Consider the following 27,362-nt stretch of genomic DNA (forward strand, 5'->3'; position numbering starts at 1 on the left):
TCAGATCAGGTGAACAAGGAGGCCATGTCATTAGATTTTCTTCTTTTATACCCTTTCTTGCCAGCCACGCTGTGGAGTACTTGGACGCGTGTGATGGAGCATTGTCCTGCATGAAAATCATGTTTTTCTTGAAAGATGCAGACTTCTTCCTGTACCACTGCTTGAAGAAGGTGTCTTCCAGAAACTGGCAGTAGGACTGGGAGTTGAGCTTGACTCCATTCTCAACCCGAAAAGGCCCCACAAGCTCATCTTTGATGATACCAGCCCAAACCAGTACTCCACCTCCACCTTGCTGGCGTCTGAGTCAGACTGGAGCTCTCTGCCCTTTACCAATCCAGCCACGGGCCCATCCATCTGGCCCATCAAGACTCACTCTCATTTCATCAGTCCATAAAACCTTAGAAAAATCAGTCTTGAGATATTTCTTGGCCCAGTCTTGACGTTTCAGCTTGTGTGTCTTGTTCAGTGGTGGTCGTCTTTCAGCCTTTCTTACCTTGGCCATGTCTCTGAGTATTGCACACCTTGTGCTTTTGGGCACTCCAGTGATGTTGCAGCTCTGAAATATGGCCAAACTGGTGGCAAGTGGCATCATGGCAGCTGCACGCTTGACTTTTCTCAGTTCATGGGCAGTTATTTTGCGCCTTGGTTTTTCCCACACGCTTCTTGTGACCCTGTTGACTATTTTGAATGAAACGCTTGATTGTTCGATGATCACGCTTCAGAAGCTTTGCAATTTTAAGAGTGCTGCATCCCTCTGCAAGATATCTCACTATTTTTGACTTTTCTGAGCCTGTCAAGTCCTTCTTTTGACCCATTTTGCCAAAGGAAAGGAAGTTGCCTAATAATTATGCACACCTGATATAGGGTGTTGATGTCATTAGACCACACCCCTTCTCATTACAGAGATGCACATCACCTAATATGCTTAATTGGTAGTAGGCTTTCGAGCCTATACAGCTTGGAGTAAGACAACATGCATAAAGAGGATGATGTGGTCAAAACACTCATTTGCCTAATAATTCTGCACTCCCTGTACATATACACATACATACACATATACACATACATACACATACATACACATACATATATATATATATATATATATATATATGCAATAGGATAAGTGCACTCCCACAAACATCAAAGTCAAATGCCAAGGTGCTATGAGGATGTAAATAATAAAGTAGATTTGTAGTGCACTCCATAGAAGCGGGGAGAGGGAGTTAATGTGGCTGCGCTATCCAACCTCCAGGTGTGTGATGTACGGACACTACCCCTTTACATGTTGCTGTCACTCACCTGCACTATGAAATCAGTAGCCTCACCTGCACTATGACATCAGTAGCCTCACCTATATAAACATTTGTGTGCGCAGACCTTTTGCAATACTGCACTTAATTACTGATATAAACTGTGCAAACATAAACATTTATTGTGTGTCTAGACCTTTTGTATTGCAGTGCTTAATTACTGATAATTACCGTGCATATATAAACATTTGTGTGGGCAGACCTTTTGTAATGCAGTGCTTAAATGTTTATATGTGCACAGTATATATAAATAATTGTGTGTGCAGACCTTTTGTAATGCAGGGCTTAATTACTGATATATACTGTGCTTATATAAACATTTGTGTGTGCTCAGACCTTTTGTAATGCAGTACTTAAATGTTTATATGTGCACAGTATATATAAATAATTGTGTGTGCAGACCTTTTGTAATGCAGGGCTTAATTACTGATATATACTGTGCATATATAAACATGTATTGTGTGCGCAGACATTTTGTAATGCAGGGCTTAATTACTGATATATACTGTGCATATATAAACATGTATTGTGTGCGCAGACCTTTTATAATGTAGCATTTAATTACTGATATATACTGTGCATATATAAACATTTATTGTGTGTGCAGACCTTTTGTAATGTAGCATTTAATTACTGATATATACTGTGCATATAAACATGTATTGTGTGTGTGCAGACCTGTTGTAATGTTCTACTTAATAACTGATATATATTGTGCATTAATGAACATTCATTGGGTGTGCAGACCTTTTGTAATGCAGAGCTTAAGGGACATTATACATGTAGCGGAGAGGCAGTAGGATCTGCAATATCTTTTAGTTAGGCAGAGACATCCTCATCTTAAAAATGTCGTCTAAATAATTCAGTCCAAGTTTAAGTCTAAATCAGCTATTTATTTTGCTTCTAACCACTGCTTAAAACTGGTGCAACAACTACAACTGCTAACAACAACTGTCTTAGACAATACAGTAACTCAAAACTAACAGTTACTCAAAACTAGCAGTTACCTATAATGGGCACAGGGTGACTTAACATAATGCCCGAATCCATAATCCGTAGGGAGGTTGACAGAGGGGTCTGTCACAATACACTAGATTTTTCTTTGCATAAATGTTTTGTAGATGGTTTATTTATTTAGCCTATACAGCTTCTTCTTTTTTTTAAATGTATAGTTTTGCTTCTTTTTAAATAATATTTAGCTGATTTTCAGACTCCTAACCAAGCCCCAAAGTTGTAGGAGAATACTGACGTATACCTACTCCAGCTTGCTCCTGTTTGTGTAAAGAGTCTTTTCATATGCAGAGGAAAAGGGGGGGGGGAGGGCAGTGCCTGCTCTTTTTTCTATAGAATGACTTGCAGTGGGGGTTCCAGCTACCTTTTCAATAGTGCTAAACTGGGAGCTTGTAAAAAAGTTTTTAAACAGTTTTATACTGGGTTTTTATATCAGCTTCTGTGCATTTATTCTTTATAGTAGTGCCTATTATATGCAGTTAAATGAAAATTGGTTCACACTGTCCCTTTTAATTACTGATATAAACATGTATTGTGTGCGCAGACCTTTTGTAATGTGTCACTTAAAGGGACACTGAACCCAATTTTTTTCTTTTGTGATTCAGATAGAGCATGACATTTTAAGCATATTTCTAATTTACTCATATTATCAAACTTTCTTTATTCTCTTGCTATCTTTATTTGAAATGCAAGAATGTAAGTTTAGATGCCGGGCCCATTTGTGGTGAACAACCTGGGTTGTCCTTGCTGATTGGTGGATAAATTCATCCACCAATAAAAAAGTGTTGTCCAGAGTTCTGAACCAAGAAAAAAGCTTAGATGCCTTATTTTTCAAATAAAGATAGCAAAAGAATGAAGAAAAATTGATAATAGGCATAAATTAGAAAGTTGCTTAAAATTGCATGCTCTACCTGAATCACGAAAGAAAAGATTTGGGTTTGGTGTCCCTTTAATTACTGACACTGACACAAATTCCCAAATCCAGAATTGCAAAATCCAAACTTATTCTGAAATCCTTATGTAATGCAGTCCTTAATTACTGATATAGAGGTCAATTTATTAAAGGTCTAGCAAACCTGATCCAACAGTGCGGATCAGGTCCGCCAGACCTCAATGAATGCGGAGAGCAATACGCTCTCCGTATTCAGCATTGCACCAGCAGCTCACAAGAACTGCTGGTGCAACGCCGCCCCCTGCAGACTCACGGCCAATCGGCCGCCAGCAGGGGGTGTCAATCAACCCGATCGTACTCGATCGGGGTGAATTGTGGCGATTCCTGTCCGCCTCATCAGAGCAGGCAGACAGGGTTATGGAGCAGTGGTCTTTAGAAACACGGCCCTTCAAGCTCCATTGGGAGCTTGATAGATAGGCCTCATAGACTGTGCATATATAAACACGTATTGTGTGTGCAGACCTTTTGTAATGCAGCACTTAATTACTGATATATACTGTGCATATATAAACATTTATTGTGTGCGCAGACCTTATGTAATGCAGCACTTAATTACTGATATATGCTGTGCATATATAAACATTTATTGTGTGTACAGACCTTATGTAATATAGCACTTAATTACTGATATATACTGTGCATATATAAACATTTATTGTGTGTGCAGACCTTATGTAATGCAGCACTTAATTACTGATATATACTGTGCATATATAAACATTTATTGTGTGTGTAGACCTTTTGTAATGCAGCACTTAATTACTGATATATACTGTGCATGTATAAACACGTATTGTGTGCGCAGACCTTATGTAATGCAGCACTTAATTACTGATAGATACTGTGCATATATAAACATGTATTGTGTGTGCAGACCTTTTGTAATGCAGCACTTAATTACTGATATATACTGTGCATATATAAACATTTATTGTGTGTGCAGACCTTATGTAATGTAGCACTTAATTACTGATATATACTGTGCATATATAAACATTTATTGTGTGTGCAGACCTTATGTAATGTAGCACTTAATTACTGATATATACTGTGCATATATAAACATGTATTGTGTGTGCAGACCTTTTGTAATGCAGCACTTAATTACTGATATATACTGTGCATATATAAACATGTATTGTGTGTGCAGACCTTATGTAATGCAGCACTTAATTTCTGATATATACTGTGCATATATAAACATTTATTGTGTGTGCAGACCTTATGTAATGCAGCACCTAATTACTGATATATACTGTGCATATATAAACATTTATTGTGTGTGCAGACCTTATGTAATGTAGCACTTAATTAGTAATATATACTGTGCATATATAAATATTTATTGTGTGTGCAGACCTTATGTAATGCAGCACTTAATTACTGATAGATACTGTGCATATATAAACATGTATTGTGTGTGCAGACCTTATGTAATGCAGCACTTAATTACTGATATATACTGTGCATATATAAACATTTATTGTGTGTGCAGACCTTATGTAATGTAGCACTTAATTACTGATATATACTGTGCATATATAAACATTTATTGTGTGTGCAGACCTTATGTAATGTAGCACTTAATTACTGATATATACTGTGCATATATAAACATGTATTGTGTGCGCAGACCTTTTGTAATGCTGCACTTAATTACTGATATATACTGTGCATATATAAACATGTATTGTGTGTGCAGACCTTATGTAATGTAGCACTTAATAACTGATATATACTGTGCATATATAAACATTTATTGTGTGTGCAGACCTTAAGTAATATAACACTTAATTACTGATATATGCTGTGCATATATAAACATTTATTGTGTGTGCAGACCTTATGTAATGTAGCACTTAATTACTGATATATACTGTGTATATATAAACATTTATTGTGTGTGCAGACATTATGTAATGCAGCACTTAATTACTGATATATACTGTACATATATAAACATTTATTGTGTGTGCAGACCTTATGTAATGTAACATTAATTACTGATATATACTGTGCATATATAAACATTTATTGTGTGTGCAGACCTTATGTAATGTAGCACTTAATTACTGATATATACTGTGCATATATAAACATTTATTGTGTGTGCAGATCTTATGTAATGTAGCACTTAATTACTGATATATACTGTGCATATATAAACATTTATTGTGTGTGCAGACCTTATGTAATGCAGCACTTAATTACTGATATATACTGTGCATATATAAACATTTATTGTGTGTGCAGACCTTATGTAATGTAGCACTTAATTACTGATATATACTGTGCATATATAAACATTTATTGTGTGTGCAGACCTTATGTAATGCAGCACTTAATTACTGATATATACTGTGCATATATAAACATTTATTGTGTGTGCAGACCTTATGTAATGTAGCACTTAATTACTGATATATACTGTGCATATATAAACATTTATTGTGTGTGCAGACCTTATGTAATGCAGCACTTAATTACTGATATATACTGTGCATATATAAACATTTATTGTGTGTGCAGATCTTATGTAATGTAGCACTTAATTACTGATATATACTGTGCATATATAAACATTTATTGTGTGTGCAGACCTTATGTAATGTAGCACTTAATTACTGATATATACTGTGCATATATAAACATTTATTGTGTGTGCAGACCTTATGAAATGTGACATATAATTAATGATTTATACTGTGCATATATAAACATTTATTGTGTGTGCAGACCTTATGTAATGCTGCACTTAATTACTGATATATACTGTGCATATATAAACATTTATTGTGTGTGCAGACCTTATGTAATGCAGCACTTAATTACTGATATATACTGTGCATATATAAACACGTATTGTGTGCGCAGACCTTTTGTAATGCTGCACTTAATTACTGATATATACTGTGCATATATAAACATGTATTGTGTGCGCAGACCTTTTGTAATGCAGCACTTAATTGCTGATATATACTGTGCATATATAAACACGTATTGTGTGCGCAGACCTTTTGTAATGCAGCACTTGATTGCTGATATATACTGTGCATATATAAACACGTATTGTGTGCGCAGACCTTTTGTAATGCAGCACTTGATTGCTGATATAGACTGTGTGCAAAGAAATAATTTATTGCAAGACTTGGTCTAGTTAGATCTTGGACTGGTCCAGCATCTATCTAAATAATCTGACCTCTGCACTCACCGTCAGTGTGACCATTTGTCCACCCCACAACTTGGTGTCCAAGGTAAAATACACCAGTCCATTTTCATCCGTCTCGTACATTCGCTCAGTGGTTCTCCTGCCATATTTCTCAATGAGGTAAATTGTTTTTGATTTCAGAGGGGTCCCATCAGCGGCCATGAGCTTTATCTGTGATTCAGGGACAGGAGTCATTACAACAATACTAATCCCACCATAAATAACACAACTAATTTAGCAATGAAACATATATGTCAGTCTCACCATGGACTTGTATCTCAGGCCCTGCTTGTAAAAGGAATCTGAGATCTCTGATTCCTCGAAGGACACCTTAGCGATCATAGCTGATACCCGACAGCTGCTTCTTCCATTCATCTGTACCCCTGCACGGGACCAGCAGAAACAGCATTTGTAGGAGTATGTATGAAGTGTGCATGAAAATTGTCACCATAAAAATAATCTATAACATATTTCTCTAGCAACATTGTTTGGGGCCCTCTAAGGTATTCAAGGGGTTAACCTTAAACCTAAACTTACTGTTAGAACTGTCCCTAAACATAGATCTAACCCTTAGCCCAAGTGTAGTTTGAAACTAGCCCTGACCCTAACCCTAAACCTAGCAATGAAATAAGTGCTGTGTTACCATAATGCTAACCATAGCCATAACTCTATACCTAGCCCTAACCATAGCCATAAATCTAACCATAGCCATAACGCTACACCTAACCATAACCTAAATTTAGTCCTAACTATAACCCTACACCTAGCTCTTTCCCTAGTCCTAAACATAGCCATACCTTTACACCTAACTCTAGCCCTAATCCTAACCATAGCATAACTCTACGCCTAACCCTAACCATAGCCATAACTCTACACCTATCTCTAACCCAAATTATAACCATAGCCTTAGCATAACTCTTCACCTAATTCTAACCATAGCCATAACTCTTCACCTAACCATAGCCATAACTCTACACCTATCTCTAACCCAAATTATAACCATAGCCTTAGCATAACTCTTCACTTAATTCTAACCATAGCCATAACTCTTCACCTAACCATAGCCATAACTCTACACCTAATCCTCACCATATCCATAACTATACACCTATCTCTAACCAAAACGATAACCCTAGCCATAGCATAACTCTTCACCTAACCCTAATTCTAACCATAGCCATAACTCTTCACCTAACCCTAATTCTAACCATAGCCATAACTCTACACCTAACTCTAGCCCTAATGCTAACTCTAACTATAGCCATGAACAATATATATATATATATATATATATATATACATACAAAAATAGACAAAGTGCACTGCTAACTTCACCTGTACGGCCTTGGGTGCAGCAAACAACATGCACAATCCTGTAGAAAAAAGCACACTCCAAAGGACTTACTATAATATCCACTTTAATGTGTAAAATTTGGCTTTGGCTGTTTATTATTGGCCCCGTACCTTGGTTGACTGCGGCTTTGTTGTCAGTTTCCATGGTTACTCGGCAACAGATTGTCTTCCATTAACCTAATATAAATTTCATGATAGCCCTATATTTCCCTCTCCGCTGGTGTTTGTCTACTGTACTGTCTTAGTACTCGCATTATAGTTGTTAAGAATTTTATATATCACCAATTTTGGGGTTTTGTAATTCAGTGTTACCCCTGCACGGGACCAGCTGTTTCTCTTGTTCAAAGAAGGATTGCCTGGTATTTCGGGGCTGGACTGTACTGTAAAGTCAGGATCAGACTGATATGCTTCAGGAAAGTTCTTCTCTGTGAAAGGCACATGTTGAGCAAAAAGAGGCTGCTTTTTGGGTGGTACCTAGCCATAGAACAAGCTATTATGCTATTGTTCGTTTCCAGGTTGAGCGCTTCTCTCTTTTTATTTATGCAAATTATGACATTTTGGGAAGTCTCCCTAAGTGTGATGCGGGAATCCAGACGTGGACCCGTTGCTCAGTGTGCCTAGAGGGATATGGCTGCACCTCACTGACGAGGCCCAAAATAGGCCGAAACGTACGTCTGGGGTTTTGCTGTTTCTCTTGTTCAGAGAAGGATTGCCTGGTATTTCGGGGCTGGACTGTACTGTAAAGTCAGGATCAGACTGATATGCTTCAGGAAAGTTTTTCTATGTGAAAGGCACATGTCGAGCAAAAAGAGACTGCTTCTTGGGTGGTAACTAGCTATAGAACAAGCTATTATGCTATTGTTCGTTTCCAGGTTGAGCGCTTCTCTCTTTTTATTTATTTATTCAGTGTTACGTTGACACGGCTGACCACTCCCACCTGGGGAGGGACTAACGTGTAGAGCGTGACGCTTAGATTTGCTGGGTATAAAGTCACGGTGGTGGTAAGTGTAACTGTTCAATTTCTGTCTGTCTGAGGACGAGCTGCTAAAGCTCGAAAACGTTAACACATTAAAGTGGATGTTATAGTAAGAAAACACATTAAAATGGATGTTATAGTAAGTCCTTTGGAGTGCGCTTTTTTCTACAGGATTATATATATATATATATATTCACTCATATACACTTGTAATCTTTTTTACATTGATACATTCATATAAATAGGTATATAGATATACCCATACATACATTTAAGATAACTTTCTGGCAATACTTTGATCAGACTTTAGTGTACTAATCTTTGTTGGTTTTCTGTTTTTTTTTTTCTCTTTATTGTTTGTTTATTTTTTCACGTGTGGCTATTTCTAATATACACTGGTTATTCCTTTCTTTTGTATGGACAAATATATCACTTATAGTAAGACTAAACTATCACCTGCTTTGTCGTCAAAAGCAAAAGACAAAAAAACTTAGGAGCAGTAATGGAAATTTGAATGAGTCTATATCTACTTCCCCTAGTATGGCCGTACAAAATACAGTCAAACAAATTTCAGACCTTATGTTACCACAATTTGAACAATTACATAAAGATCTAGGGGCACTTTCTAGTGAAGTTAAACAATTTACAAATAGATTAGATGAAGTGGAACAGAGAATTTCAGAGCTAGAGGATACTACCTATCAGCAAGATATAAATATCAGAGAACTGACCGCCTAGTAGAATTTGCGACAATACTTAGGGGATGGGAGTTTAGGGAGCTCTCTTGGACGGGTAGGATAGCTGCAGTCAAAATGGCCTTTTTACCCAAACGTAATACTTGTTTAGGTGCATTCCCTTCACAGTCCCCAGGACTATTTTAAATAAACTTCAAAGTATGATCTCGGCATATGTGTGGATGGGTAAGAGATCACGTATTAATGCAATGATAATGCAAAAACAAATTAGCAGAGGCGGTCTATCTTATCCCAGTGTCATATTATGTTTCAACGCTGCTAGGCTTTCACAGCTGATGGGCTGGTTTATGCCGGTGGCCAGTTTTCATTGGCAGGAGGTCGAGCAGGATATGTTACCTAGGGGTGTAGTTCTATCTGACCTGCCCTGGATTCCTCCTTATTTGAGAGGCAGATTGCAAATTACTCATCCTCTTATTTTAGATGCTCTAAATCACTGGGACTCTGAGAGAGCGTTGACGAATTTAGCCCCTCACCCTACGCCTATTTAAAGTGCGCTCTATTCTAATATTACCTGAAACCAACATTTCTAAATGGTCTGCAGCTGTAGACCTCCCTGTCACAGAACTGTATAGAGGTAATAGGGTAATAGATTTTGCAACAGCTAAGGAGAAGTTTACTCTCCTGGATTCTTTATATTTCGAGTACCTTCGTGTTATCAGTCTTCTAACAGCATGGGGTTTGAAAGTAAATAGCCCTAGACTACAAACTTCATGGGAAAATGGATGGGTACTGGGGAGACCACTTAAGGGCTCTCTTTCTTTCCATTATCATATATTAGTTTCACTCGCAGTGCCTACCAAACACAACCAATACTTAGCCTGGGAAAGAAAATTTCACTCAGCCTCTGACGTATCTGTATGGTTCAGGGAGGCTGGTGGCAGCTAAGAAAATACTCCATTGTGTAACACTATGGGAGCTATATTATAAAATCACTGTCCGTTGGTATCTTGTTCCCACTATAATACATAGATACTACAAAACCTCCCCTTTCTGTTGGAGAGATTGTGGAAAATTGGGTACGCCTATACAGGGAGTGCAGAATTATTAGGCAAATGAGTATTTTGACCACATCATCCTCTTTATGCATGTTGTCTTACTCCAAGCTGTATAGGCTCGAAAGCCTACTACCAATTAAGCATATTAGGTGATGTGCATCTCTGTAATGAGAAGGGGTGTGGTCTAATGACATCAACACCCTATATCAGGTGTGCATAATTATTAGGCAACTTCCTTTCCTTTGGCAAAATGGGTCAAAAGAAGGACTTGACAGGCTCAGAAAAGTCAAAAATAGTGAGATATCTTGCAGAGGGATGCAGCACTCTTAAAATTGCAAAGCTTCTGAAGCGTGATCATCGAACAATCAAGCGTTTCATTCAAAATAGTCAACAGGGTCGCAAGAAGCGTGTGGAAAAACCAAGGCGCAAAATAACTGCCCATGAACTGAGAAAAGTCAAGCGTGCAGCTGCCAAGATGCCACTTGCCACCAGTTTGGCCATATTTCAGAGCTGCAACATCACTGGAGTGCCCAAAAGCACAAGGTGTGCAATACTCAGAGACATGGCCAAGGTAAGAAAGGCTGAAAGACGACAACCACTGAACAAGACACACAAGCTGAAACGTCAAGACTGGGCCAAGAAATATCTCAAGACTGATTTTTCTAAGGTTTTATGGACTGATGAAATGAGAGTGAGTCTTGATGGGCCAGATGGATGGGCCCGTGGCTGGATTGGTAAAGGGCAGAGAGCTCCAGTCCGACTCGGACGCCAGCAAGGTGGAGGTGGAGTACTGGTTTGGGCTGGTATCATCAAAGATGAGCTTGTGGGGCCTTTTCGGGTTGAGGATGGAGTCAAGCTTAACTCCCAGTCCTACTGCCAGTTTCTGGAAGACACCTTCTTCAAGCAGTGGTACAGGAAGAAGTCTGCATCCTTCAAGAAAAACATGATTTTCATGCAGGACAATGCTCCATCACACGCGTCCAAGTACTCCACAGCGTGGCTGGCAAGAAAGGGTATAAAAGAAGAAAATCTAATGACATGGCCTCCTTGTTCACCTGATCTGAACCCCATTGAGAACCTGTGGTCCATCATCAAATGTGAGATTTACAAGGAGGGAAAACAGTACACCTCTCTGAACAGTGTCTGGGACGCTGTGGTTGCTGCTGCACGCAATGTTGATGGTGAACAGATCAAAACACTGACAGAATCCATGGATGGCAGGCTTTTGAGTGTCCTTGCAAAGAAAGGTGGCTATATTGGTCACTTATTTGTTTTTGTTTTGTTTTTGAATGTCAGAAATGTATATTTGTGAATGTTGAGATGTTATATTGGTTTCACTGGTAAAAATAAATAATTGAAATGGGTATATATTTGTTTTTTGTTAAGTTGCCTAATAATTATGCACAGTAATAGTCACCTGCACACACAGATATCCCCCTAAAATAGCTATAACTAAAAACAAACTAAAAACTACTTCCAAAACTATTCAGCTTTGATATTAATGAGTTTTTTGGGTTCATTGAGAACATGGTTGTTGTTCAATAATAAAATGAATCCTCAAAAATACAACTTGCCTAATAATTCTGCACTCCCTGTACATATTTGGTGGAAATGCCCTAAGATTAAAGGGTTATGGAGAATGATTTTAAACATTCTGCATGCCCTAAATATTGTGTGCCTATGGAACCGGTCTTGGGCCTCCTGCATCATGGAGCCCCTAGACTTACGGAAATAGATAGGACTTTGATGATTTACCTATTAATGGCCACAAAACTGGCAATAGCAAGAGATTGGAAACAATTATCACCCCCTTCCCTCTCAAATCGTAGCCATTGTGGAATATATTCAAGACATGGAAATATATTAGTTTAAAGACAACTTGTAACTCTATCACAATATCTGGCGAGTATGGGACTCTTATAGATTAGCACCACCACCGTGAACCTAGTTTGAGGTATGTCCCTAAATAGCAGGATTGGAGTGTCCCCCTACCCAGCCCGGTGAGTAGGGAGCTATTATGAATCTAGATATTGAGGCCCACTTATCAAGCTCCATATGGAGCTTGTGGGCCCGTGTTTCTGGCTAGTCTTCAGCTGCTGGTGCAACGCCTCCCCCTGCAGACTCGCGGCCAATCGGCCTCCAGCAGGGGTGTGTCAATCAACCCGATTGTACTCGATCTGGTTGAATTCCGGCGATGTCTGTCCGCCAGCTCAGAGCGATGTCTGTCCGCCTGCAGGCTCGCCAGAAACACGGGGCATCAAGCTCGGAGCTTGATAGATAGGCCCCTATGTATTGAGCTTTAGTTTTCTAGACAAATATTAGATAAGGAAGCAAGTGTGTGTACACAAAGTGATAACATAATGAGATCTGATATTACCTGAAGCTCAACCCTTTGTAATAGGCTGTGGTTTAAAAGCACAAATCCAGCTAATTCATATACACAGATAAACCGAAAAATGCCATTTCTCATACATTTTATACTCTGCAGCTGGTATAACAAGTCATTGAAAATACATTCATATAAAAACAATTTTACAGTGTACTGTCCCTTTAAGCCTGTTTTATAGACTGTATAAGAGTATTATAGATAGTAGAATGAAAATGATGCTTCTGGTGTATATAACTGTTTTTAATCATGGGAGGATAGGTAATATCCGCCTCCTACTGTACCCCGCTTTTCCCGTTTTTGTTTTTCTTCTTTACCCCTCTTTTTTATTGCTGCTCTAGGGGATACCAGCTATTTTAGCAAGTAATATGAAAGAACATCTTCAACTAGTATCTTGGGATGTGGGTGGGATCACGTCTCCCTCTAAAAGGAAGAATATTTTAAAACACCTTCGACAACTTAAACCAGACATTGCTTTAATAGAGGAGACTCGTTTGAAGGAGAAATAGAGAAACTTAAATCAGGATGGGTGGGCGAGGTACTAGCTACGTCACGTGTAGCCAGGAAAAAAGGGTTAGCTATCTTGTTTAATAAAAAACTAAATTTTAAGATTCTACATTGTGAGTTAGACAAAGAGGAAAGATATTTTATAGCACAAATTGAGTTAGAAGGGGCTATATTGGTAATATGCAACGTCTACGAACCCAACAAAAAAGATAAATCGTTCTGGGGCAGCCTCCAAGTTATATTAGCTAAATTCTGTTTAAAGCATTTATTTATTGCTGGTGATTTTAATATGGTAATGCATCCATCATCATTGGATCGATTAAAACCTGCTTTGAAAAGAAATAGTAAACAGGAGGCAAGGTTATTTAAAAACGTCTGTCATTTGTTAAAAATGAAAGCTGTTTGGAGAATACAAAACCCGGATAAAAAGATGTTTACCTGTGCCTCGCATACATACAAGACAATGTCCAGAATAGATGCATTCTTAATTTCCGAGAGAGTTATTGGCTTGGAGGCTGTTGCTTGAATAAAAGAGATAATCCTCTTGGACAATGCTATTCTGACACTTAAATTAACAATTAAAAAGATAAATATCAATAATATAGGTAGATTTTATTTTCCCAGATATCTCGCAACAAACATTCGGCCAGATTACGAGTTTTACGATATGAGGGGTGCGGTACTAACTTGCACGTTATTGTCACCACTCACATACAGCGCTGGTATTACAGGTTTTACAAACCCAGCGTTAACAGGCAAGAACTGAGTGTAGAGCAAAATTGTGCTCAATATCGCACTCCAATACCAGCGCTGCTTAAGTCAGCGGTGAGCTGGTTGTACGTGCTTGTGCACGATTTCCCCATGGACATCAATGGGGAGAGCCGGCTGAGAAAAAGTCTAACAACTGCAAAAAAGCAGCGTAAATCTCAGTAACGCAGCCCCATTGATTCCTATGGGGAAACACATTTTATGTTTACAACTAACACCCTAACATGAACCCTGAGTCTAAACACCCCTAATCTTACACTTATTAACCCCTAATCTGCCGCTCTGGACATCGCCGACACCTACATTATACTTACCGCCCCTAACATCGCTGCCACCTATCTACATTTATTAACCCCTAATCTGCCGCCCCCAATGTCGCCTCCACTATACTAAATTTATTAACCCCTAAATCTAAGTCTAACCCTAACCCTAACACCCCCTAGCTTAAATATAATTAAAATAAATATAAAGAAAACCTACTATTAATAAATAAATAATTCCTATTTAAAACTAAATATTTACCTATAAAATAAACCCTAAGCTAGCTACAATATAACTAATATTTACATTGTAGCTAACAGGGTTTATTTTTATTTTACAGGCAAGTTTGTATTTATTTTAACTAGGTAGAATAGTTACTAAATAGTTATTAACTATTTACTAACTACCTAGCTAAAATAAATACAAATTGACCTGTAAAATAAAACTTAACAAGTTACACTAACACCTAAACTAACCCTACAATAAAATACAATTACCTAAAATAAATACAATTAACTAAATTCAATAAAATTAGCTAAATTACCACAAAAAAAACACTGAATTACAGAAAATAAAAAACAAATTACAAGATCCTTAAACTAATTACACCTAATCTAATAGCCCTAGCAAAATAAAAAAAGCCCACCCAAAATATAAAAAACCCTAGCCTAAACTAAACTACCAATAGCCCTTAAAAGGGCCTTTTGCGGGGCATTGCCCCAAAGAAATCAGCTCTTAACCTGTAAAAATTATTTTTTTACAAACAACCCCCCCCACAGTAAAACCCACCACCCACACAACCAACCCCCCATATAAAACCCTAACTATAAAAACCTAAGCTCCCCATTGCCCTGGAAAGGGCATTTGGATGGGCATTGCCCTTAAAAGGGCATTTAGCTGTATTGCGGCCCAAAGTCCTAACCTAAAATAAAACCCACCCAATACACCCTTAAAAAAATCCTAACACTAACCCCCGAAGATCCACTTACCGTGAGAAGTCTTCATCCTAGAGGCAAGATGTCTTCAACAAAGCCGGCAGAAGTGGTCCTCCAGATGGGCAGAAGTCTTCATCCAGACGGCATATTCTATCTTCATCCATCCGGCGTGGAGCGGCTCCATCTTCAAGACATCCGGCGCGGAGGATCCTCTTCTTCCAACAGACTAACGATGAATGAAGGTTCCTTTAAATGACGTCATCCAAGATGGCGTCCCTTAGATTCTATCAGCCAATCGGAATTAAGGTTGAAAAAATCCTATTGGCTGATCCAATCAGCCAATAGGCTTGAGCTTGCATTCTATTGGCTGTTCCAATCAGCCAATGAAATGCAAGCTCAATTCTATTGGCTGATCCAATCAGCCAATAGGATTTTTTTCAACCTTAATTCCGATTGGCTGATAGAATTCTGTCAATCAGAATCTAAGGGACGCCATCTTGGATGACGTCATTTAAAGGAACCTTCATTCGTCGTTAGTCTGTCGGAAGAAGAGGATGCTCCGCGTTGGATGTCTTGAAGATGGACCCGCTCCGCGCAGGATGGATGAAGATAGAAGATGCCGTCTGGATGAAGACTTCTGCCCATCTGGAGGACCACTTCTGCCTGTCTGGAGGACGGCTTCATTGAGGACATCTTGCCGCTTGGATGAAGACTTCTCCCGGTAAGTGGATCTTCGGGGGTTAGTGTTAAGATTTTTTAAGGGTGTATTGGGTGGGTTTTATTTTTAGGTTAGGGCTTTGGGCCGCAATAGAGCTAAATGCCCTTTTAAGGGCAATGCCCATCCAAATGCCCTTTTCAGGTCAATAGTGAGCTTAGGTTTTTATAGTTAGGGTTTTATTTGGGGGGTTGGTTGTGTGGGTGGTGGGTTTTACTGTTGGGGGGTTGTTTGTAAACATTTTTACAGGTAAAGAGCTGATTTCTTGGGGCAATGCCCCGCAAAAGGCCCTTTTAAGGGCTATTGGTAGTTTAGGCTAGGGGTTTTATTATTTTGGGTGGGCTTTTAGATCAGGTGTAATTAGTTTAAAGATCTTGTAATTTGTTTTTTATTTTCTGTAATTTAGTGTGGGGGGTTTTGTGGTAATTTAGCTAATTTTATTGAATTTAGTTCATTGTATTTAATTGTAGGTTAGGTTAGGTGTTATTGTAACTTAGGTTAGGTTTTATTTGACAGGTCAATTTGTATTTATTTTAGCTAGGTAGTTATTAAATAGTTAATAACTATTTAGTAACTATTCTACCTAGTTAAAATAAATACAAACTTGCCTGTAAAATAAAAATAAACCCTAAGCTAGCAACAATGTAACTATTAGTTATATTGTAGCAATCTTAGGGTTTATTTTATAGGTAAGTATTTCGTTTTAAATAGGAATTATTTAAATATTAATAGGTTTTATTTATGTTTATTTTAATTATTTTTAAGTTAGGGGGTGTTAGGGTTAGACTTAGATTTAGGGGTTAATAAATTTAATATAGTGTCGGCGGCATTGGGGGCGGCAGATTAGGGGTTAATAAATGTAGGTAGGTGGCGGCGATGTTAGGGACAGCAGATTAGGGGTTAATAATATTTAACTTGTGTTTGCGAGGCGGCAGTACGGTGGTTTAGGGGTAATATGTTTATTCTAGTGGCGGCGATGTCCGGAGCAGCATATTAGGGGTTAATAATTTAATTTTAGTGTTCGCGATGCGGGAGGGCCTCGGTTTAGGGGTTAATAGGTAGTTTATGGGTGTTAGTGTACTTTTTAGCACTTTAGTTATGAGTTTTATGCTACGGCTTTGTAGTGTAAAACTCATAACTACTGACTTTAAAATGCGGTACAAATCTTGATGGTATAGGGTGTACTGCTCACTTTTTGGCCTCCTAGGACAAGCAGGACAAGCTCATAATGCCAGCGCTATTTGGTCCCATTGAATAAAGACTATATGCAATTTGCGTAAGTTGATTTGCGGTAAGGCCAAAAAAGTGTGCGGTGCCCCTAAACCTTCAAGACTCGTAATACCAGCGGTAGTGAAAAAGCAGCGTTATGAAGCTTAACGCTGCTTTTTTACTCATAATGCAAGACTCGTAATTTAGCCGATTTATTTTAAAAACTGGTTAAAACAGAAATGGAGAGATTTTTTGAAAATAGTGAGATATTCTGGAAGATATTAAAGCTTTCTTAATATGAAACAAACAAAGAATTCAGGCTAGAGATCTAAAACTGTATAATTATCTCTGTAATTGTTATAACTCCTATGTAAGCAACCCTTTAAATACGGATCTCTGGGAAAGGTATGTTAAGGCAAAAAACGAAAGATACATTTTTTTAAACAAAAAAATGGCACAAGAGTATTTAAGAACTAGAGCTTTCTTTTTTAGGTATGGGGGAGAGGCAGGTGAATCATTCGCTAATACGAGGCTTAAAAGAAAAATACAGGTCATTGAGGCTTTGAAAATTAACGGGGAAAAATGCACGAATATACAGGAAATAAATGATTTTGTCAACCAGTATTTTCAAAAAGTGTACTCAAAAGGAAATATCAATCAACAAGTGAAATTAGACTTCTGGGATAAGATACAAGTCCCTAAAATTTCTACCGATCATTTAAACAAACTTAATGCTCCTATATCTCAAAAGGAAATTATACAGGCAATTAAGAAAGCAGCTCTAAATAAAGCTTCTGGGCCAGGCAAAATCCCAATAGAACTATACAAGATTCTCTCGGAGGAATTTGTGCCAACCTTAGGACATCTATTTAATAAATACTATTCACAAAATTCTATCCAGTCTTGCTATTTCAACTCTTCATTGATCACATTGGTCCTTAAAAAAGATTAAGACCTGACAGACATAAACTCATATAGACCAATTTCACTCTTAAACAGTGATTAAAAAGTACTTATGACCATTATTGCTAATGGAATAAAAGGTATTTTAGATCCATTAATACACAAGGATCAGGTTGGATTTATGCCTAAAAGGAATTTAACTTTTAATGTTAAGAGATTACAGCTAATTAATTATTATTGGGCCAAGTAACATAAAAAGAATACAGGAATGAGTACGGATTTAGCAATAATTGCAGTTAATGCGGAAAAAGCTTTTGATTCGGTGACATGAGATCATTTGTTTACAACTTTACTTAAGTTCGGCTTTGATGGTAACATTAATAATTGTATCTAACCCATCTATTCTAATCCATCAGTCTCTATCTTGCTAAACAGAATGCCCACTTTAAATTTCTTCCTTCAAAAAAAGGGATCAAGGCAGGGTTGCCCGCTATCACCATACCTATTTAATCTAGCAATAGAACCACTGGCAATAGCCTTATGGAAATAACTAGAAGGTATATGGCTAGGAAATAGAAAGACAACATTATTACTTTATGCTGACGATTTACTGGTCTTCTTCATTAGGGACTCTAAGAAGAATATTCCAATGTTAAATAAATTAATGGAAGACTTTAGTACTTTCTCTGGATATAAACCTAATACAGCCAAATCTGAAATACTTTGGATCCATAAAACTAGAAATAGCTTTAAAGATATTTCATTTAAAGTTGTAACTAAAGGTTTTAGAAACCTTGGTATTATGATCTCTAGAAACCCGAATGATTGGTATGATATGAACTATCCACAGGTGTTTTCAAAAATATATAGGGATTTAAAAAATTGGTCAGAATTTCAACTGTCCTTATTGGGTAAGATTAATCTAATAAAAATGATGATTTTCTCAAGGCTGTTATATATGTTGCAAAATTTACAATTTTTTTTATCAAAAATAAAGATCTTGCAATGTTTAAAAAGAATTGCCTGACCTTTTTATAGTGGAAGAAAAGGAAAGGGATGGCCTATAAAAAACTGTCATTTTTCAGAAACGATGGTGGCTTTTCCCTACCTGACCTAGAGCTGTATAATAAAATTGATATAGGGAAAATAGCCTCAGATTGGATAAACGAAAGTGACTATTATACGTTGCATAAGATAATAAGCCCCTATGGGCTGAAAGCCTTACTGCATTGTTCTCGGAAGGAAATACCTATAGAAGTCAAGCAGTTACCTATCATTCAAAACGTAATTTATGCTTGGCAAAAAGTAACTAAGGCTGCAAAAGTAAACTTTCAATACTTACCGATTATTGGAAATCCAAATTTCATGCCAGCTCTTAACGCTGAGGTTTTTAATAGATAGAATCAGCAGGGGCTAATTTATATTAACCAGCTGAAGGATAAGGACACAAAGAGATGTAAAGCTTTTGCTGAACTAAAAAGGGACTTCAAGGTACCAGATAAAGACCTCTCTGCGTATTTTCAGGTTTGTCATTGGTTTGAGGATCTTGTGCATAAACATCTTGTAGAAACATATTGGTCAGTACTGGACCCTGTGGTTAATGTTTATAAGATAGGCAACCATTCCATTTCTTTCCTGTATAAAACGCTTACGTTTCTGCAAGGACAATCTTAATAAAATATCTATAGCTTGGAACAGCTCTATAAAGGTAGTACAGAAAAGCTTCAAACTAGTAAATGAAGCCACTATGTCAACTGTCTCGAGGGAATCACACACAAAAATAATTAATAGAATATACATTATGCCCTGTTTGCAATCCAAATGGGATATAAATGTTAGTGCTTGTTATAAATGTGATTTCCAGGCTGCTGATTTGCACCACTGTTTGATGGTTCAGAAATTCTGGAACAAAGTAAATCATTGGGTCAATAATGTGCTACATTATACTTTTAAAATAGAAGATAGTCATATTTTCTTTTTAGTAAAAGATACAAAAAAAGAGATGAATAGAAGGCTTGTAAACTCCATTATTATTTACGGAAGGACCCTAATTTTGAAACATTGGAAATCTAAAAAAATCCCTTCATTAGCTGAACTCGTAAAGAAAATAAATATCCAGTTGATCCTAGAACAATTTGATGTAAGCATTGATAATGAAGTTAAAATTAAACGATTTTTCAATGGCCTTGTTGGCTTAATCTTTTGCTTTCGTATATTATTTTTTTTTTGTTGTTCTTTAAATTATTTGAGAAAGGAATAGTTACTTTTGTTAGACAGTATTGATCATATTGAATACTATTGATTCATTTGTTCTTGTATTTTTGAATCTGATTTGTATGTCTCTTGAAACTATTTCAATAAAATAGAACTTGGAATAAAATTAAACGATTTTTCAACAAATGGAGGAGTCTGATTATCGCTCATCCTAAAGAAATGCAAATACAATGAATTCTTCCTTTTAGAAGCTCCGTATACTGCAGCAGCAATAGAAAGGAATGAATATCCTGTAATTGAAGGCTTAGAGGGATAGAGGGGTAACTAATTGAGAACTTTCAAGGTATCTATAAAAAAAAAATTGTATGTATGTTTCCCCCCTTCTTTCTCTTTTCCCTCCCAGTACTGTGTTACTGCGAGGTGTCCTTTTATACTGCTTTTATGAGGGAAATGGTAAAATTTTGTATAAAGTAATCTGCTTGAACAACTCGAAACAGAGTTAATATTTGAGTTAAGGTTTTTTTTTCTTTTAAGAATGATAAGAAATATGGAAATGCAAGCAGAGCATGGCTATTTTATGTTAATTTGTTCCTGACCCTGTGTGGCCATCTGTGCACCTGGAGCTAACCTAACTGGTGGAAGAGAGTCACATGTCATTCCTACCTGTTTCATCCTCCACTAATGACGCCTCCACATCAAATCTTAGCTGATAATCATATGAGTGGAGCTGGTAAGAGTCAGTTGTGATCTCCAGAGATAGGCAACCTGTCCGGTCCGTCTGGGGAGGAAAAGGGAAACAGACCAATTAGTAAGCAGATGCAAAGGTATGGATCAGAGAATGATTGCCGTCCCCTCTGAGAAAAATATAAAGTAGTTATTATTTGTGTAAGGACGCTGGGGTAGTATTTTTGTATTAGGACGGCCGGGGTTGTAGTATTTGTGTAAGGACACCAGGGTAGTATCTGTGTAAGAATGCCAGGGAAGTATTTATGTACGGACACCGGCGTAGTATTTGTGTAAGGAGGCTGGGTAGTATTTGTTTACAGAGGCTGGGGTATTATTTGTTTACAGAGGCTGGGGTATTATTTGTTTACAGAGGCTGGGGTAGTATTTGTTTACAGAGGCTGGGGTAGTATTTGTTTACAGAGGCTGGGGTAGTATTTGTTTACAGAGGCTGGGGTATTATTTGTTTACAGAGGCTGGGGTAGTATTTGTTTACAGAGGCTGGGGTATTATTTGTTTACAGAGGCTGGGGTATTATTTGTTTACAGAGGCTGGGGTAGTATTTGTTTACAGAGGCTGGGGTAGTATTTGTTTACAGAGGCTGGGGTAGTATTTGTTTACAGAGGCTGGGGTAGTATTTGTTTACAGAGGCTGGGGTAGTATTTGTTTACAGAGGCTGGAGTAGTAGTATGTGTGCAGTAGCTGGGTTGTATGCGTGCAGTAGCTGGGTTGTATGCGTGCAGTAGCTGGGTTGTATGAGTGCAGTAGCTGGGTTGTATGAGTGCAGTAGCTGGGTTGTATGCGTGCAGTAGCTGGCTGGGTTGTATGCGTGCAGTAGCTGGCTGGGTTGTATGCGTGCAGTAGCTGGGTTGTATGCATGCAGTAGCTGGGTTGTATGTGTGCAGTAGCTGGGTTGTATGAGTGCAGTAGCTGGGTTGTATGAGTGCAGTAGCTGGGTTGTATGCGTGCAGTAGCTGGGTTGTATGAGTGCAGTAGCTGGGTTGTATGAGTGCAGTAGCTGGGTTGTATGCGTGCAGTAGCTGGCTGGGTTGTATGCGTGCAGTAGCTGGCTGGGTTGTATGCATGCAGTAGCTGGCTGGGTTGTATGCGTGCAGTAGCTGGGTTGTATGCGTGCAGTAGCTGGGTTGTATGCGTGCAGTAGCTGGGTTGTATGAGTGCAGTAGCTGGGTTGTATGAGTGCAGTAGCTGGGTTGTATGCATGCAGTAGCTGGGTTGTATGCGTGCAGTAGCTGGGTTGGATGAGTGCAGTAGCTGGGTTGTATGCGTGCAGTAGCTGGGTTGTATGAGTGCAGTAGCTGGGTTGTATGCATGCAGTAGCTGGGTTGTATGAGTGCAGTAGCTGGGTTGTATGAGTGCAGTAGCTGGGTTGTATGAGTGCAGTAGCTGGGTTGTATGCGTGCAGTAGCTGGGTTGTATGTTCATACCCTGCCTGTATACATTTTGCACACATCCTTTGGACGGTTTTTTGGGTACCAGTGAAACGTCACTGCTCTGCGGCACAGCTGGATCTTGACCTCACCCTGAACAGGTTTTCCAACTGTATATCTGAGAGAGAAGCATGAAATAGAAATGCACATGGGTACCTGGCAGACAGGGAGTGACAGACAGACTGACAGACCGACAGATAGGCAGACAGACACATCACATTTGCTTCTAGTGTGCTTTGTATAAACTTTACCTTCCACAGGTTTTCAGCTGAAACTTTTCATCCAGGAGCGTAACCACATGGGGCAGGAAAAAGTTTACTTCAAACGTAGGCAGCACTGAAAAAGCAAAAGAAAAGCCACAGCCAGTTACTGACACACTCGGCTAGATTACGAGTTGTGTGTTAGGCTTAAAAAGCAGCATTAGCCTTTTGCGGGGCATTGCCCCAAATAAATCAGCTCTTTTACCTGTAAAAAAAATAATACAAACAACCCCCCAACAGTAAAACCCACCACCCACACAACCAACACCCAATAAAACCCTAACTAAAGAAACCCTAAGCTCCCCATTGCCCTGAAAAGGGCATTTGGATAGGCATTGCCCTTAAAAGGGCATTTAGCTCTATTGCGGCCCAAAGTCCTAACCTAAAAATAAAACCCATCCAATACACCCTTAAAAAATCATAACACTAACCCCCGAAGATCCAATTACCGGGAGAAGTCTTCATCCAAGTGGCAAGATGTCCTCAACAAAGCCGGCAGAAGTGGTCCTCCAGACGGGCAGAAGTCTTCACATCAGCCAATAGAATTTTTTCAACCTTAATTCCGATTGGCTGATAGAATTCTAAGGGATGCCATCTTGAATGATGTCACTTAAAGATACCTTCATTCCAGAAGAAGTCGTAGATTGAAGAGGATGCTCCGCGCTGGATGTCTTGAAGATGGAGCCGCTCCGCATCGGAAGGATGAAGATAGAAGATGTTGTCTGGATGAAGACTTCTGCCCGTCTGGAGGACCACTTCTGCTGGCTTCATTGAAGATATCTTGCCGCTTAGATGAAGACTTCGCCCGGTAAGTGGATCTTTGGGGGTTAGTGTTATGATTTTTTAAGGGTGTATTGGGTGGGGTTTTTTTTAGGTTAGGGCTTTGGGCCGCAATAGAGCTAAATGCCCTTTTAAGGGCAATGCCTATCCAAATGCCCTTTTCAGGGCAATGGGGAGCTTAGGTTTTTTTAGTTAGGTTTTATTGGGGGGTTGGTTGTGTGTGTGGTGAGTTTTACTGTTGGGGGGTTGTTTGTATTTTTTTTTAACAGGTAAAAGAGCTGCAAGCTGCATATATATATATATATATATATATATATATATATATATATATACATATAGGAGGACACCTGCTTATTTATTTGCTTGTCTTTTGGCCTAACCCTACACACATGCTGCAAGTTGCGATAAGTAACAGCTCCCTGCTCCCATACACCTAGATTTAGAGTTTTGTCAGTAAAGATCCGCGGTGCTAACGCTGCTTTTTTTTCCAGCGCACCCTTAAGACAACGCTGCTATTACGAGTTGTCTGAATGGCTGCGTTAGCCTTAGAAAAGGGAGCGTTGAGCATAATTTAGCTCCACTTCAACCCTCAATACCAGCGTTGCTTACAGTAGCGGTAAGCTGGAAAAACGTGCTCGTGCACGATATCCCCATAGGAAATAATGGGGCTGAGCTGGCTGCAAAAAAACCTAACACCTGCAAAAAAGCAGCGTTCAGCTCCTAACGCAGCCCCATTGTTTCCTATGGGGAAACACTTTCTAAGTCTGCACCTAACACCCTAACATGAACCCCGAGTCTAAACACCCCTAATCTTACACTTATTAACCACTAATCTGCCGCCCCGCTATCGCTGACACCTGCATTATACTATTAACCCCTAATCTGCTGATCCGGACACCGCCGCAACCTACATTATAGCTATGAACCCCTAATCTACTGTCCCTAACATCGCCGACACCTATAATATATTTATTAACCCCTAATCTGCCCCCCACATCGCCACCACCTACCTACACTTATTAACCCCTAATCTGCCGACCAGACATTTCCGCCACTATAATAAATGTATTAACCCCTAAACCGCCGCACTCCTGCCTCGCAAACACTATAATAAATTTTATTAACCCCTAATCTGCCCTCCCTAACGTTGCCGCCACCTACCTACAATTATTAACCCCTAATCTCCCGCCCCCAACGTCGCCGCTACTATAATAAAATTATTAACCCCTAAACCTAAGTCTAACCCTAACAACCCCCTAAGTTAAATATAATTTAAATAAAACAAAATAAATTTACTATCATTAAATTAATTATTCCTATTTAAAACTAAATACTTACCTATAAAATAAACCCTAATATAGCTACAATATAACTAATAATTACATTGTAGCTATTTTAGGATTTATATTTATTTTACAGGCAACTTTGTATTTATTTTAACTAGGTACAATAGCTATTAAATAGTTATTAACTATTTAATAGCTACCTAGTTAAAATAATTACAAAATTACCTGTAAAATAAATCCTAACCTAAGTTACAAATACACCTAACACTACACTATCAATAAATTAATTAAGTAAATTACCTACAATTAGCTAAACTAAAATAAAATTAAATAAACTAAACTATGATACAAAAAAAACAAACAAACACTAAATTACAGAAAATAAAAAAAATTACAAGAAGTTTAAGCCCCCTAATAAAATAAAAAAGCCCCCCAAAATAATAAAATGCCCTACCTATCCTAAATTACAAAGTAATCAGCTCTTTTACCAGTCCTTAAAAGGGCTTTTTGAGGGGCATTGCCCCAAAGTAATCAGCTCTTTTACCTATAAAATAAAATACAACCCCCCCCCAACATTAAAACCCACCACCCACATACCCCTACACTAAAACCCACCCAAACCCCCCTTAAAAAAACCTAACACTAACCCCCTAAAGATCTCCCTACCTTGAGTCATCTTCACTCAGCCGAGCTGAATTCTTCATCCAAGCGGGGCAGAAGAGGTTCTCCATCCGATTGAAGTCTTCATCCAAGCGGGGCAGAAGAGGTCTTCCATCCAATTGAAGTCTTCATCCAAGCGGAATCTTCTATCTTCATCCATCCGGGGCGACAGCATCCTGAAGACCTCCGACGCGGAACATCCATCCTGTCCGATGACTTCCCAACAAATGACTGTTCCTTTAAATTACGTCATCCAAGATGGCATCCCTTGAATTCCGATTGGCTGATAGGATTTTATCAGCCAATCGGAATTAAAGTAGGAAAATTCTGATTGGCGGATTCAATCAGCCAATCAGATTGAAGTTCAATCCGATTGGCTGATCCAATCAGCCAATCGGATTGAACTTCAATCTGATTGGCTGATTGAATCAGCCAATAAGAATTTTCCTACCTTAATTACGTTTTGCTGATAGAATCCTATCAGCCAATCGGAATTTGAGGGACGCCATCTTGGATGATGTCATTTAAAGGAACCGTCATTCGTCGGGAAGTCGTCGGCCAGGATAGATGTTCCGCCTCAGAGGTCTTCAGGATGCTGACGCTCCGCTCCGGATGGATGAAGATAGAAGATTCCGCTTGGATGAAGACTTCAATCGGATGGAAGACCTCTTCTGCCCCGCTTGGATGAAGACTTCAACCGGATGGAGGACCTCTTCTGCCCTGCTTGAATGAAGACTTCAACCGGATGGAGGACCTCTTCTGCCCCGCTTGGATGAAGACTTCAACCGGATGGAGGACCTCTTCTGCCCCGCTTGGATGAAGAATTCGGCTCGGCTGAGTGAAGATGACTCAAGGTAGGGAGATCTTCAGGAGGTTAGTGTTAGGTTTTTTTAAGGGGGGTTTTAGAGTAGGGTATGTGGGTGGTGGGTTTTAATGTTGGGGGGGTATTGTATTTTTTTTTACAGGTAAAAGAGCTGATTACTTTGTGGCAATGTCCCGCAAAAAGCCCTTTTAAGGGCTGGTAAAAGAGCTGATTACTTTGTAATTTAGGATAGGGTAGGGCATTTTATTATTTTGGGGGGCTTTTTTATTTTATTAGGGGGCTTAGATTAGGAGTAATTAGTTTAAACTTCTTGTAATTTTTTTTATTTTCTGTAATTTAGTGTTTGTTTTTTTGTATTATAGTTTAGTTTATTTAATTGTATTTTAGTTTAGATAATTGTAGTTAATTTATTGAATTAATTTATTGATAGTGTTGTGTTAGGTGTATTTGTAACTTAGGTTAGGATTTATTTTACAAGTAATTTTGTAATTATTTTAACTAGGTAGCTATTAAATAGTTATGAACTATTTAATAGCTATTGTACCTAGTTAAAATAAACACAAAGTTGCCTGTAAAATAAATATAAATCCTAAAATAGCTACAATATAATTATAATTTATATTGTAGCTATATTAGGGTTTATTTTATAGGTAAGTATTTAGTTTTAAATAGGAATAATTTATTTAATGATAGTAATTTTATTTCGTTTTATTTAAATTATATTTAACTTAATAAAATACATTTATTATAGTGGTATCGATGTCCGGTTGGCCGATTAGTGGTTAATAGGTGTAGGTAGGTGGCGGCGACGTTGGGGGGGGGGGCCAGATTAGGGGGTAATAAATATAATATAGGTGTCGCTGATGTTAGGGACAGCAGATTAGGGGTTCATAGCTATAATGTAGATTGCGGAGGGGTCCG

General features: G+C 38.3%; 1 protein-coding gene across 1 annotated transcript in view; it reads right to left on the reverse strand.

Annotated features, from left to right (window-relative positions):
- Window positions 1-27,362, reverse strand: part of LOC128640316 (alpha-2-macroglobulin-like protein 1) — a gene marked incomplete in the record, with an annotated part of 543,542 nt that overhangs the window by 353,232 nt on the left and 162,948 nt on the right. The window contains 5 exon segments of the mRNA XM_053692806.1: window positions 6,488-6,655; window positions 6,749-6,867; window positions 21,125-21,239; window positions 22,630-22,750; window positions 22,884-22,968. Of these exon segments, the coding sequence (XP_053548781.1) occupies window positions 6,488-6,655; window positions 6,749-6,867; window positions 21,125-21,239; window positions 22,630-22,750; window positions 22,884-22,968 (608 nt within the window).

The sequence above is a fragment of the Bombina bombina genome, chromosome 9 (genome assembly GCF_027579735.1).
Source record: "Bombina bombina isolate aBomBom1 chromosome 9, aBomBom1.pri, whole genome shotgun sequence".
NCBI classification, from domain to species: Eukaryota; Metazoa; Chordata; class Amphibia; order Anura; family Bombinatoridae; genus Bombina; species Bombina bombina.